At 36.4% G+C, this 15,951-nt stretch overlaps 1 protein-coding gene across 1 annotated transcript in view; it reads left to right on the forward strand.

Annotated features, from left to right (window-relative positions):
* Positions 1-431: 431 nt before the first annotated feature.
* LOC307158952 (tripartite motif-containing protein 16-like) overlaps positions 432-15,951 on the forward strand; it is a gene marked incomplete at its 3' end in the record, with an annotated part of 51,972 nt that continues 36,452 nt past the window's right edge. The window contains exon 1 of the mRNA XM_079871980.1: positions 432-1,064. Within this exon, the coding sequence (XP_079728106.1) occupies positions 486-1,064 (579 nt within the window). The 5' untranslated portion in view covers positions 432-485. The remainder of the gene's footprint in view (positions 1,065-15,951) is intronic.

A 15,951-nucleotide genomic window follows, 5' to 3' on the forward strand; every position in this document is an offset into this window, starting at 1 on the left:
ACTAGTGGTGGGGAAAGGGTTAATGAGCTCATTGTTTCTGCCTAAATGAATTCATGATGTTAACTAGCAAGATCTGTGTCTTCTTAGAACTATACATTTTTGACATTGACATTAATTTGACAATATATATATATATATATATATATATATATATATATATATATATATATATATATGCTATATGCTATATATAGGCCTATATATGAAACATGCATTCGTGAGTAGCCTAAATCTTCGCTCTGTCATTCATGAGCTCGGAATTCGTAATTATGATATTTTCGACTCTAATTGAAGGACACATGCAGTAAACACAGCAGTAAAGTGTGTGTGTGAACGAGGAAGCTGCTTTACAGACACGCCTATTTTACACACGTCACTCAAACACAGAAGCAGGAAACTATTTCAACTCCTCAGTTCAGAGAAACAGAAATTGAAGTGTTGTTGAGCTGTTGTGTGTTTGTGTCTCTCTGTATTCATGCAGTAAAATGGCAGAAGCCAGAATTTCAGTGGATCAGAATGAGTTCACGTGTCCAGTGTGTCTGGATCTCCTGAAGGAACCAGTGGCCATTCCCTGTGGACACAGTTACTGTAAGATCTGTATTACAGACTCCTGGAATCAGGAGGATGAGAAGAGAGTCTACAGCTGCCCTCAGTGCAGACAGACCTTCAGTCCAAGACCTGCTTTAGCTAAAAACACCATTCTGGCTGAACTGGTGGAGAAACTGAAGAAGACTAAACTTCCTGCTGACTGTTACGCTGGATCTGGAGACGTGCAGTGTGACGTCTGTACTGGAAGAAAATACAAAGCCGTCAAGTCCTGTCTGGTGTGTCAGGAATCTTACTGTCAAACTCATTTAGACCGTCATGAGGAATATCACTCTCGTAAACCACACAAAGTGATTGATGCCACTGGACGACTGCAGGACATGATCTGCCGTAAACATGATAAAGAGCTAGAAATGTTCTGTATCACTGATCAAGAATGCATTTGTTTGCGGTGTAAAGAGTATGAACATAAAAACCACAAAACTGTATCAACTGCAGCACAGAGGACAGAGAAAAAGGTATGAACTGAGAGGGATTGATAACGCAGAAATGAAAGGGTCTTCAATTACTCACTCATTTAGGCCAACTCATGTTGTCCCAAACCGGTTTTACTCACTTTTCAGACTGGATCAAGATATCCAGCTTTATGAATGAATGAATAATGCATGAATGAGGTGTGTGTGCGTGTGCGTGTGTGTAAAGAAATGCGCTTGTGAAATCGAACTGCCTCGGACATGGATCTACACAAAATAGTAGCTTTTTACTTTTATCTGGGCTTTCAACAAAAAGAAAATTCGACAGGTGCCAATGTACATGCATTATCATGCGTTGCCTATAAGCACACAGACTCCGCCGGAGTAGGTTCACAATCTGGTCGAAACTTTATGTGGCAGTGTTTTTGACGTGTTTTCGTGCTCGTGGCGTCGCCTATAATAACACTATCTGGGTTGAGAACACTTAACAGTAACCGCACTGTCTCCCTCTTCATCATAACGTTCTGGATACATTTTAAGTTCATCATTCTGTAATTTGGCCGGATCCCGTGATTTCCTCAAATATAATAACCACTGGTGGTGGTTGAGGAGAGATTCCCTGAAATGATTGTAAAGCGCTTTTATAGGCTACAGTAGACATATGAAAGCGCTATATAAATGCCTCATTCATTCATACAGCTGGATATCACGATCCAGTCGGAAAGGTGTTTTCGCCTGTAGGCTAAAGTCTATTCCGGCGCATAGCCTATAACGTCCTAGCCTAATGCCTTTTGTTGAAAGCCCAGATAAAAGTAAAAAGCTATTATTTCGACTTTATTCTCGAAATATTTCGACTTTATTCTAGAAATATTTCGACTTTAATCTCGAAATGGGTCATTCTATGGAAATGTCCATTTTTCTGTCCCTACCCAGCAAACACTTGGACGTTTAATGACCGTTGAAAAGACGTCCGACAGAGACGTCCCGTCATGGTTGAAAAATAGTTCCAAAATGGAAGTTGAACCGACGTCTTTTCTGGCCGTGAATTCCACGTCTCTTCTGCGCGTCCCTGGACGTCTAAATGCGTCGTCATATGTGTTTAAATGTGTTGCTGCATAATTTAAGTGTATATATAAGCCTGCATATAAAATATTCACACACCTATTATGTAACATCGTGAAAGGCAATCAAGTCTTGAGGTTTACACATCTTGACAAAGGTTCTAAAAAGGTCCAAAATTGGTCCAGTCAGACCTGAACGTCAATAAAACGTTTTAACCACGTGTACATCAAAAACAATAACACATTATTTGTGGACATAAGCAAAAAAGAAGCATGTTCTGATTAAGCACAACATTTTATTGATCTTGAACAGCCAAAATTTCTCTTTATTTTTTTCAATGTTTAACATTTCGTGAGCTTAGAATTATAATCTCCACTTTTGGTCGAAATTGAGTTTTTGACAATCTGATCCATTAGGTGTTTATTAATGCCTGTGTGGTGTTATTTTTGTTAAAAAAAATATTTTGTTAGTAGTTATTAATAAAATAAAAAAGTTCCATCTCACAAAACATAAACCGAGTTAAAAACTTTGATCCTCAATAAACTACAATAAACGGAGATAGAACCTTATAATTCTAAGCTCTCGATTTGTTAACCAAACTAAAATACCAATTGCAAAATACTGAATTATTATATAAAGATAGTTCACCCAAAAATGAAAATTATGTAATTTACTCACCAAATTCCAAACCTGTATGAGTTTCTTTCTTCTGCTGAACACAAAAGAAGATATTTTGAAGAATGTTTGTAACCAAGCAAATAGAGCATCCATTGACTACCATTATTGGAGAAAAAATGATTATGGTAGTTAATGGGAAGCGACATCTGCTTGGTTACAAACATTCTTCCAAACATCTTTGTGTTTAGCATAACATAGAATACAGGTTTGAAACATGAGGTTGAGTAAATTATGACAATTTTCATTTTTGGGTGAACTATCCCTTAAACACATTGTTTGGCTCATTTTTTTGTATCCACCACCCCTAGCTCTTCCTGGAGCGTGTTTCAGGTGTTCTGCCATTGCTGCATCAATTTCAGTGTCTGTAGCATGTGGGCTCCACCTCTTCACAGCATCTAAGGGAAGAGAATATATTTCTTTTTAAAATAAATGAAAAGTAAATAAATGAGGTAAATGACATGCACTTATTTTCAAAATATTTTTATGGTCTTCAGCTAAATTTAAAAAAAACATGGAACAAGATGAATGAATCATTAACGAAACATTAGAAAAAGGTAATCAACATGCATTACATTTTATTTTATTGTATAAAAGATGTTCTGCTTTGAATTGGTGTTAGATCAGTTGGGGGGGCGGGGGGAACAGCTTTTGTCCCCTGCCTCTTCAATACCACTGTGGTGCCCTTGAGAAAGACCCTTAACTGTGTAACAGTGAGAAAGTAAACAGGACATTTCTGATAAAGACAGGTGGGCTGTGATGTCCCCTGAATAGACATGTTTAGCAATTCTAAAATTACAAAATATTTTTAAAGCAGTTACTGAAAACATACATGTTCAAATCCAGCTAAACATTTCATTCTACTTCAGATAATTTACTTTCAGAAAGAAACTCTCAAAAGGCTACATTAATAATTTACAGTAATAACTTTGACTGTATCATTAGACATACTTTATACTATGGTATACCGTTGTATAAGTTCAAAGTAACTTTTAGCCTACTAGCTAATTTTAGCCAAACTCAGTTAGCCAATTTCAGTTGACAATGTGGGCATCATTTCTTTCGGTTCATTCATGTCAAACAAGTAAAACTCTAGCACGTGAATCTAATAATACAAAATGTACGTACTAGGGGTGGAGCCGAACCCGAATACGGTATTCGGAAAGGCACAAATAACGTGTTTTTTACGAATACTTATTTCGAAAAAATACTTAAAAAAATATTTGTATTCGGGAACAAGAAAAACTTTATATCAAAAAGCTGCGTTTCCTCATGAGACCGCAGTGCTGAGTGAGTGAGTAAAAGAGGTGACTGACACCTCTCAAACCCGGTAGTTGATGCGCGTGCATGCCCGAGCCACGAAGCGCGTGCAGTTGCGTCCTCTTCATGTGGTGCTGCTGATGTGGTGGCTGTAAATCCACTTGTTGATAAGAAAGGAGGAAAGAGCCACATATGGAAATATTTTGGATTAGGCTATTATCACGTTGGCATAAGGGGCCGTTCACATAGCGCGGTTTTTGCGCGTGCAGATTTCAAATGTAGGCGCGCTCGTTTTTCCAGGCGCGCCTATGGTTGCATAGCAACGACAGACGCCACGAGAGAGCGAGCGTTTGTGGAAAGGAGAAAGCGGTGCGAACTGCGCTCTCCATGATGACGAGGAAGTATCAGCAAAGAATGAATTGATTTCTAGCTCTGCACCCAGCAAACACAAAACGTTTTTACAACGTTTCACAACGTTGTTTTTAGGTTGCAATTAGGTAATGTTGCAGTGCAACGTTTTAAAAACGTTTAAGAAACCACACCTAAAATAAAAAAAGAATGTAACCAAAATAAAACGTTTTAGAAACGTTGTGAAAATACCAACCAGGTATGTTTTCTTTAGGTAGTCAAAAAAACGTAAATATCACGTTCGTCTACTACGAAAACAAAACCAGACCAAAATGCAACTTTGGCGAGACGTTTTATTTAGGTGTTAAAATAACGTAGTCTGCACGTTGAAATAGGTTTTAAAAGAAACGCCACGACAGTATTAATACAACCATGCCAAATCTCCAATGGTGCGTTCTCCCAGCAAACACAAAACGTTTTTACCGTTTCACAACGTTGTTTTTTGGTTGCAATTAGGTAATGTTGCAGTTTTAAAAACGTTTAAGAAACCACACCTAAAATAAAAATAAAAATAATGTAACCAAAATAAAACGTTTTAGAAACGTTGTGAAAATACCAACCAGGTAGGCTATGTTTTCTTTAGGTAGTAAAAAAAAACGTAAATATCACGTTCGTCTACTACGAAAACAAAACCAGACCAAAATGCAACTTTGGCGAGACGTTTTATTTAGGTGTTAAAATAACGTAGTCTGCACGTTGAAATAGGTTTTAAAAGAAACGTCACGACAGTATTAATACAACCATGCCAAATCTCCAATGGTAGGCTACGTTCTGTTTGTGTATAAAATACATTTTAACATTAAAGCGATTCTTCATTGACCGAGTAGCCTAACAGACGAGACCGCTGTAGGCAGCCTGAATATCAAGTATCAAAAGGATTTAGAGGTGATATGTGAATGCTTACTCTCAGTCGTCTCTTCTCATTTAATAGCCTATAAACTTTTGGAAAAATGTTAATGTCCTTGCATTCATGCAGCCTGAGGGTGACGCTCTAATGATGATTGACATACTGTATGAAAATATGTTCATAATTATATCATGTAGTTTTTGCTATTTTCGTTTACCTCGTTTACCATTTCTAAAGGTAGACATATATTATGTTATAATGTAGCCTATTATATATGATTTGAAACATTGTTTTACATTTTTAATGCTTTCATCCCATACACAAAAGAAATATATTTGAAATATATTTTCAGTATATATTTTGGAATATATGCAAATATTTGAAATTGGCCCAATAAATATATTTCACACTTAACATCATATATTTTTGTTATATTTCAGAATATATTTCAATGTATTTGGAATATATGCCACATATATTTTGACACTTTTGGGGACCCATACAGAAAAAAAATACATTGAAATATATTCTGAAATATAACAAAAATATATGATGTTAAGTGTGAAATATATTTATTGGGCCAATTTCAAATATTTGCATATATTCCAAAATACTGAAAATATATTTCAAATATATTTATTTTGTGTATGGGATATTTTCATTCAATTTACAGTTTGCGATGGCCACAGGCCTACTATCCACTTAATAATATATCAGGTTTCATGATATTTTAGCTGATTATCAAATAATTCATTCCATCAATCTAAATGTAAATGCTGCGTGACTTTTACGTATTTTAATGGGTGCGCGCGCTGAACATTCAAGCCGCATTTGAACTGGAGCGGAGGACGTTACCATGGAAACGAGGCAGCAGCTCAACCGACAATCAGCGAAACTCCGTCTATCACTGTTGTTTTAACAACTTTAAGGTAAGTTTAGTACATAAAATTACACAAATAGTACATACAAATGTTTCTGAGACTTTCTTTCATGTAAATCACTCGCTTTCGTTGAATATTTACTTAATAGAAATGGTTTAGTGTCTTCGAAAAAGTCCGTTAGCATCTTTACAGTTAGCTAGCTAACGTTAGGTTGACTAGACTTGAGCTGTAAGTTTGGGCTTTTAATCACTTATGTGTAGATGAGATATTTTTGTAAAGGTTTTGCTGACAATTGGTCAATGGATGAATGGGAATAAGCTAATTTATTTATATAAAAGTATGCACTGTATGGTTAATTCATAGTTAGCATGTGACGTCACGTCGCACCATTACGCCCACCTGGAGGGCAAACTAAGGCTTTGTAGTTAGTATTAATGTAGTAAAACAGTGTTATTAAAATATCAAATTAAGCCTACCGCTTATTCATGATGCATACTTTGTACAGGTAAGCAGATGAACAGAGAACAAATTATTTACAACAAAACAATATTGTTTGTCTTCTCCCCTGTACAGTATTGTTTGCCATCTAGTTCTGATCACAGAGTTTATCTCCAAACCCAATTAAGCAGACCTGAGCAGCTGATCCAGGATCACCAGAAACTCTGCAGGACTTTGGTCTCAGTGTTCCCGTGTTCAGGTGTCCCAGTGTTGTAAGTTCAGAACATATTGCAGGAGATCTCAACATTGTCTCTCAAGGTCCACTTACATGCAGAGCTTTACTCCAACCTAGTCCAGCACACCTGAACAAGCTAATCAAGGTGCATAACTCTGGGTGCATATCACTCAGGTCTCTATCTCAGTAGTCAGTGGCCGTCTTTATCACAAAATCCTTACAGTGCACTGAAACATTCGCTCCCTAAAAACTCACTATGTTATCGGAAGTTCTGAAGCACAAAACTTTATCACATGAGACAGTTCGCTACAAAATGACATGTGATAGGTGATTTTAAAACACAAACCAATATTATATTTCAGCATAAACATAACATCTCTAGACAGGTAATGTCTAATCAAGCAAACATTTACAATTTATTTATGACTGAAATCTTCCACAAGTATGTAGAGGGAAAACTCAAGTGTATACTTCACATTTTGGACAACCATTGTTTTTTTACATTTACATTTTGGATATTGTTTTCTTTCTCACTTTAGATGCTGGAGAAAAAACAGCCAGGCTAAAGCATTCCAAGTGGAAACTTCTGTCGTGGCTCAACGGTGGAAGGAGCAGATCAGAGATCAGGAAGAGATCTACTGGTGCCCCTGAGGAACTGATTCACCTAATGCGTCAAATTTAACCAAACATTTTCATCACTCACCTTCATGTCGTTGCAAACCTGTAAGACTTTCGTTCATCTTTGAAACACAAATGTAGATCTTTTTAATGAAATCAGAGCTTTCTGGCCCTCCATTTCACAGTTTATGCAACTACAACTTTCAAGCTTCAGAAAGGTAGTAAAGACATTATAACAATAATCAATATGACTCCAGTGGTTTAACCTCAACTTTATGAAGTGAAGTAAATGCTGTGTGTGTGCAAAAAAACCCATTGCATCTTTATTCACAAAATATACGTCTCTGACACGTGTTCACGGAGCACCACGATTCATCAGTGTTGTGTTGGCGAGAGAGCCAGCGATCTCATGGCGCAACATGCGTTGGAGATACATAATTTGTGAATAAAGATGTAATTGTATGCGCACATAAGGTATCTGTTAAAAATATCTTCATTTGTGTTCTCCACAAAAGTCTTATGGGTTTGGAGCGACATGAGGGTAGGTAATTAATGACAGTATTTACATTTTTGTGTGAACTATCCCTTTACTGTTTTCTAATGTGGTTATAATTGGCCATTGTTCTGTTTTATAAACATTTTCAATATTTTAAAGATTTATTGTTTTGAAAAAAATGTTTATACAGAAAAGATAGATTAATTTGATCAAAAGTTGCAGTAAAAACTTTTAAATTGTTCTAAAAAAATTATGTTTAAAATAAATGTTGCTCTTACTGAAAACTGTATCATAGTTTCCACAAAAATATGAAGCCGTACAACTGATAATAATCATAAATGTTATATATATATATATATATATATATATATATAATAGATTGTATCATTATTTATTCTAGAATTAGTAATACATTACAGAAATGCACTCATTAATTAAAATCATTAATCATATATCAATCATATTGTGTTATTAATCAATAAATTCTAAAGAATTTGATTAACTTTTATGTTTTGTGTCCAGTGATTTTTCAATGTTTTTAACGGGTCCCAGAAAGAATTGTGTTTATAGCCCACTGGATCGATTACTCTTCACACTGGATTCTTTGAAGACGGACGTGGCAGCAGTTGCAAACACTTACAGGCTACATCCAAGGATGGAAACATCTCAGGTTTTAGTGATTAACACGTTCTTTCAGTGAATTTTTCGGGTGAACGTGGTAAAAACCAATAGAAAAAAAAGTACCACATGAGACGTGATATTTGACATTTTGAAAATGTTGAACATGACGCATATCGTCGAAGCAACGTTAAAAAAACAACGTTTTTTTTTACAAAACATTTCATCAATGGTGTGAAAATACGTATTTATAACGTTAAAAAAATGTTTCAGCCACGTTGTGAAAATACGTGTTTATAACGTTTAAAAAATGTTTCAGCCACGTTGTGAAAATACGTGTTTATAACGTTTAAAAAATGTTTCAGCCACGTTGTGAAAATACGTGTTTATAACGTTTAAAAAACCTGACATCTGTCGTATTAAATACGTAGGATAAAAACGTTGTGACAACTTTTTCACGACGTGAAAAAAACGTTTTTGCAACGTTTTTGTGTTTGCTGGGCATTAGCCTTAGATATATTTATGGAGATGAGAAATGAAATAAAAAGCCGTCATTATCAGTCCGTCAGAAAAGCAGTTCAAGGCTTATTCTTGGCTGGATAACTCTTAGCAGGTTTAAAAAGCCCTTTTAAAATTAAATATGAATGCAGTTTTGGATTAAATAAAAGTACAGTCAATTCAAATAAAACACGTTTTATCTCCTGTATAGTTTGGTAACACTACAATAAGATACCATTCATTAACATCACGTAATGCGTTATCTAACATCAACACATTGAGTGAACAATATATTTTTACAACATTAATTAATGTTTGTGAATGTTATTTAATACAAACACTTGATTGGTCATGTTTGTTCACTTCATTCATTGTGCATTAAATAATGATTTTAAAAATGTATTTTTAAATTAACCCCAAGGAGAATAATTGCGACAGTATGCCTATATAACTATTGTTTATTGTTAGGTCATTTTATCTAATGTTATCTAATAAATGGAATCTTATTGTAAAGTGTTTTTAATACTACAGTTTCCATCTTTTGTAATCTAAATTAAGCTTTGGTACCGAAATTGGTACAGAGAACCGTGGATTTTCACTGGTATTGGTACCGAACACTGAAATTTTGGTACCGTGACAACACTAGTAGCTCTGTTAGCTCGGTAATTTAGACAATAGGCTGTTGACAGAGTAACGTTAACGTTGGTAATGGCTGTTATGTTATTTTCTTTTCAATGACGTTCCTTGTTACATGTTCATTGCTGGATTTATGGAAAAACATCAACCAATATTGCATATCCATAATTATTATAATGGATATAATTAAAGAATACTTACACTATAACGTAAATTAGAAGTGTAACGCAAAAAAAATTGATTTTTACGGCTATTTTGAATTTTACTCGAATACAAAATACAAATACAAATACAAATACTTTTCCCCCCTCAACAAATACAAATACAGATACAAATACCGGCTGCTTTGCACACCCCTAGTACGTACCCAGCAGTAGATTTCTAATAATATGGGCCTCAATTCCTCCTCTCTTAGTGAGTTCGTGGTTGTTCAAACTTCAGTGTTCCGGTGTGGTGAATAATCGGGTCCGGCTGAAGAAATGGGTCCGGGCTGAGGACCCAAGCAATCCGATTGGTTCAAAGCCCGTTTTATGGGTAATCGCTTTAGTGCCTGGTTACAAATCATACAAAATCACTTTATTATAGAAGACGTTTGTACTACGTTATAACGAATCATTAATGTATTTAATGTATTCTAAAGTATACGTTTCATATACTAGTATTTAACCGAAGCTATAGATTGTGAAATTAAACATTTCTCGTTGGTAGTGTTTTTTAGTTAGCTTAGATCAGGTGTCACCAACCCTGCTCCTGGAGGGCTACAGTCCTGCAGATTTCAGCTCCAACCCCAATCAAACACACCTGGACCAGCTAATCAAGCTGTTCAGGGTTGCTTGATAATTACAGGCAGGTGTGTTGGAACAGGGTTGGACCTAAAGTCTGCAGGACAGTAGCCCTCCAGGAGCAGGGTTGGTGACACCTGGCTTAGATAATAGCATAGCATACAGCTAACGTTATCCGATGATCGTGATTCGTGCTATGAGCTTTTCCTGAGCTTATACTGCACTGATACTGCCTTACCATATTCACAGCCATTCGTAATGCAATTATAATTATGTAATTATTTTGTACACTTTTATTTATTAAAATATTCTTAAAATAATGCTTATTTGTGTATATTACTATTTTTCGTATTACCAGTTTAGACATTTAAATAAATTACAGAATGCTAGCTATGTTTTGTGGGTATAAATATTAAATCTAGCCTTGACTAAAGAACAGTATAATAAAATTATGGAATCACAATTTTTAATGTAATTAATCAAACCCCTTAATTCATATAATAATCTTTTATTTGAAAGAAATAACATTTTTAAAGTATGTTTTGTGACAAAGTTATTTGTTATTAAGCAATGGGGCATAAAATGCTTTTTTATTACAAGCATGTCATTTGTGTACTAATGCATATGATTTATGTCAGAATTAATTCTTAATACAGAACATCATACAACACAATAACATTTAATGTAATAAAATGAGAGAACCAAAACTTATATAAAAATTTAATTAAATTACACAATACAATACATAATGAATTCAACTGAATTATGAGATGTAATATATTACATTTTTATTAACACAAAACTACAAGCAAAATGCACATCGTTTTAGGACATTTATAGAGCTTTTTAAAATACACAACAATACAAAGCAGCTTTAAACAAACATACTCTAGTATGTATTTACTTTCCTAAACACTTTTGTGATAGTCCTCTGGCTATACATTGTGGAGATTTAAAAACAATTAATGTTGAGTTAGCTGTGTTAAAATATTTAATGAACTGTAAGGTTAAAGTTTTTTGAGAGCTAATGAGACACAAATAGATGCAGTGTCTTTTGCTGTATGTAAAGTCAGATCTTTAGTTTGAAGTAAATTCATGTTGTATGTGCAGTCAATTCTTTGTGGAACCATCCTAAGGCCTAGATGATGCAGTCAGTCAGTTTCCCCTTTAGATGGTGCGGTCGTGACCTGGTAGGTGAGGAGGCTGGACTAGGTGTCATGGACTGACTTGAGGAACTCTGCAAAAACACACAAACAACACGTCACATGCAACTGTACACTTGCAGTCCTTAGTGCTATGGAACATCACTCACTGTTTTTGCTTTGATATGCAAACTCAAAGGTGCAACGCAGCTTCAGACGTAGTTAGCTCGTTGAACCTGGGTGCCATGGATGGACTGGCTTGAGGAACTCTGCAAAAACACACAAACAACACGTCACATGCAACTGTACACTTGCAGTCCTTAGTGCTATGGAACATCACTCACTGTTTTTGCTTTGATATGCAAACTCAAAGGTGCAACGCAGCTTCAGACGTAGTTAGCTCGTTGAACCTGGGTGTCATGGATGGACTGGCACGAGGAACTCTGCAAAAACACACACACAACACGTCACATGCAACTGAACACTTGCAGTATTTGGTGCTATGGAACATCACTCACTGTTTTTGCTTTGATAAGCAAACTCAAAGGTGCAACGCAGCAGCAGACGTAGTTAGCTCGTTGAACCTGGGTGCCGTGGATGGACTGGCACGAGGAACTCTGCAAAAACACACACACAACACGTCACATGCAACTGAACACTTGCAGTCCTTAGTGCTGTGGAACATCACTCACTGTTTTTGCTTTGATAAGCAAACTCAAAGGTGCAACGCAGCAGCAGACGTAGTTAGCTCGTTGAACCTGGGTGCCATGGATGGACTGGCTTGAGGAACTCTGCAAAAACACACAAACAACACGTCACATGCAACTGTACACTTGCAGTCCTTAGTGCTATGGAACATCACTCACTGTTTTTGCTTTGATATGCAAACTCAAAGGTGCAACGCAGCTTCAGACGTAGTTAGCTCGTTGAACCTGGGTGCCATGGATGGACTGGCACGAAGAACTCTGCAAAAACACACACACAACACGTCACATGCAACTGAACACTTGCAGTCCTTAGTGCTGTGGAACATCACTCACTGTTTTTGCTTTGATATGCAAACTCAAAGGTGCAACGCAGCAGCAGACGTAGTTAGCTCGTTGAACCTGGGTGTCATGGATGGACTGGCACGAGGAACTCTGCAAAAACACACACACAACACGTCACATGCAACTGAACACGGCCCCCTGGAGCGGGCGGAAAAGTTTGGTGTTTAAAAAAGTTTCATTCTCGTTAATTAAACCACCCCTACTGTACTAAGCACACTCGACTGAACACATCACACTCATTTTCAAGTCATTTTAGTGCTTGATGTGCATAAAAAATGCAGTGTCCGTGAAACCCTTATTTTGCATCCTCTGAATAGGTTGGATCTGGGACATTTATGTGTTTTTGCTCTCCCGTCATGTGTGATATCAATTCTCGTTAATTAAACCACCCCCACTGTACTAAGCACGCTCAACTGAACACATCACACTAATTTTCAAGTCATTTCAGTGTTTAATTTGCATAAAAATGAGTGTCCTCGAAACCACTATTTGGCGGCAAAATAGTGGCTTCGCGGACACGGTGGTTTTTAAGCTCAGCTTTCGAAATATTTTGATGAAACCTGTTTATCAGCACTCAGCGGGCTCCCCTGAGTCCGTAGCACCAAGTGTCATCCCAAAATTCCACTGTCCGTGAAACCACTATTTTGCACAGTGTAACAAATGCTACCTGGGATCTCCATATCTCAGCTCTGGAAGGCTCTAGAGCCTCCAATCTTGCACTCCTGTCTGCGCATCAGCACCCTCTATCCGAATCCAAGGTTTCAAGAAGATCCAAGAAACTTTATTTTTCGACCCAAAAAAAACGACAGGGTAGGCCTTATAGTTTTTTTGGGTCGAAAAATAAAGTTTCTCGGATCTTCTTGAAACCTTGGATTCTGATAGAGGGCGATGAGGCGTAGAGATGAGTGCAAGTCCTGGCTCTCTACACCTCTCCTGAGCTGAGATATGGAGATCCCTTTTTAAATATGTACAAATAACTTTTTAACATATGCTTTTCTGGTAACAGGGCTGACACAATGAGCGTGTCCCTGTCTTTCAGATATTACATGAACTCAAAGAAAAGAAGAGAACACTTGTCTTCTACCATCAACTTCATGAAAGGCAGATGATGCAAGGAGAAGTAGAAAAATCATACTGAGGGACATGCCATTTTCAACATTTCTGCAAGATGCTGTGCACAAAAATGTGATTAAAATCCTTTAAAAACAAAAGAAACAGAAATTAATTTATTCTTATATTATTAGACATATTATGGAAACTAAATTATAAAATATTTTATTTGTTTTATGGTTTATTAAGATTTACAGAGCTTTTTTTTCTAAGGGACACAAAATGGCACGTTTACGTATAATGACCCAACTTTGATAGGACTCATTAGATCAGGGTTCACCAATCTCGGTCCTGGAGGGCCGCTGTCCTGCAGAGTTTAGCTCCAACCATCTCCAACACACCTGTTTGAAAGTTTCTAGTATGCCTAGTGAGACCTTGATTAGCTGGTTCAGGTGTGTTTAATTGGGGTTGGAGCTAAACTCTGCAGGACAGCGGCCCTCCAGGACCGAGATTGGTGAACCCTGCATTAGATATTGCTTGATGCTGCAATATTTTTTTTTACCTACAAGAGTCTCCTAGGATAGAAGGAATGGGTGGATATTCCGGAGCAACTTGGCATTTCTGACTGACCATTTGCCATCTTGGTTTGGAGGGGGAAAAAAATCGAAGCACAACGGCTTGCCACTTGGTTTAAATATATAGGATGATGCACCAGGGTGGGTCCACTGAAGAGGATGATGTGCAACTATGCCATCAAAACCCGTGCAAATTTAAGAATTTTTTTTTTTAATAGCTGTCCACTGTAGTGACCACTATGCATGAAAGGGTTAATCCATATAAAACAGCGATTAATCTTGCAAAGTACGTTTTGGTGTTACTGCTATCATTACGTTAGTAATTCATTAAGTTAACTAAAAAGTGTCGCTATGTTGTGAGAAGGTATTCCTTTGCAGAGATCCCAACCGTAACTAAGCATTTAACAAACAGAAAAAAGTGACATCTCATTACCAGATGTTCTCCAGTCCTAAAAGTAAAACAAAAACACAAACAATCTGTATTTAAAAGATCTTTTAGAAAGTCATGGACTCTTTTGAGCCTTTGTCAGTGATACTCTGAAATACTTCCCATCCCATACATGAAAAAAATACATGCCATGTTGGTGATATCATATCATATATATATATATATATATATATATATATATATATATATATATATATATATATATATATATATATATAAATATTCTTACATAGGCTATATAAAATAAAATGACACAACCCTGTCTCTTTTTGTTAAATTTCAGTTTTATTGATCAATAATAGCAATTATGAAAGTATAAGTAGCCATACAAGTCAAGAAATAAAGTAATTAAACGATTCAGTCAAACATAAGTCAGCAGGCTACAACGTTAAAGATAAAAAGCCTAAATAATTTAACGTTATATAAAGTTATGAAACTAAAACTTTGCCCTCAGCCAAAACGATTTGCCAGGGAACAAAATATAGATTAATGATTTCAAAGATCGTCCCACAAGACGAATTATATCTCATGTTTAACCACTCCACTAGACTAGAGAGCAGCAGCAGCTCTAGCCGAGGTAAGGCTGTTCCAAGCGGGATACATGAGCGCTGAGCAACCGGTGATCCCTTGGATCTCACATCTCCGAAAACGTCAGATCAAATTTTTAAATAGGCGCTATCTGTATAAACAAACAACATATTTGAGCTTTAAACAACTACATTATCGACTGAAAAACTCTTAAAACTACATTTCGTGACACAATAACAGTAGTATTTTTAAATTTCGCGGTCTTTCTCCTGCTATTGACGCAACTTGAGATTTTAAATATTAGCTATAGAATATACACGATTTACATATACAATATAAAATTTAATTCAATCTTACCTTGCATATAGCAGCGGGATTTAGCATTCTACATAAAGCTACCACATAATAACACTAAAACAGCTCACGTTAGCTACAAGTTATCGCGAGAACAGATTTAGATCAGGCATACTACTGGCATACTAATGGGGTCCTCAGCCCGGACCCATTTCTTCAGCCGGACCCGATTGTTCATCACACCGGAGTGAGTCTATGGGGAAAACGCGTTAACATCTCGTGAGATAATCTAACCTATCGCGGGATTTGGTAATGTCGGGAGATCTTTTGTTACATCTTGGCAGCACAGTTTTGGCAATTTCATCCAACTCAGACATAAATGGTGACCAGAA

Source organism: Squalius cephalus (assembly GCF_949319135.1).
Source record: "Squalius cephalus genome assembly, chromosome: 1".
In the NCBI taxonomy this organism is placed as follows: domain Eukaryota; kingdom Metazoa; phylum Chordata; class Actinopteri; order Cypriniformes; family Leuciscidae; genus Squalius; species Squalius cephalus.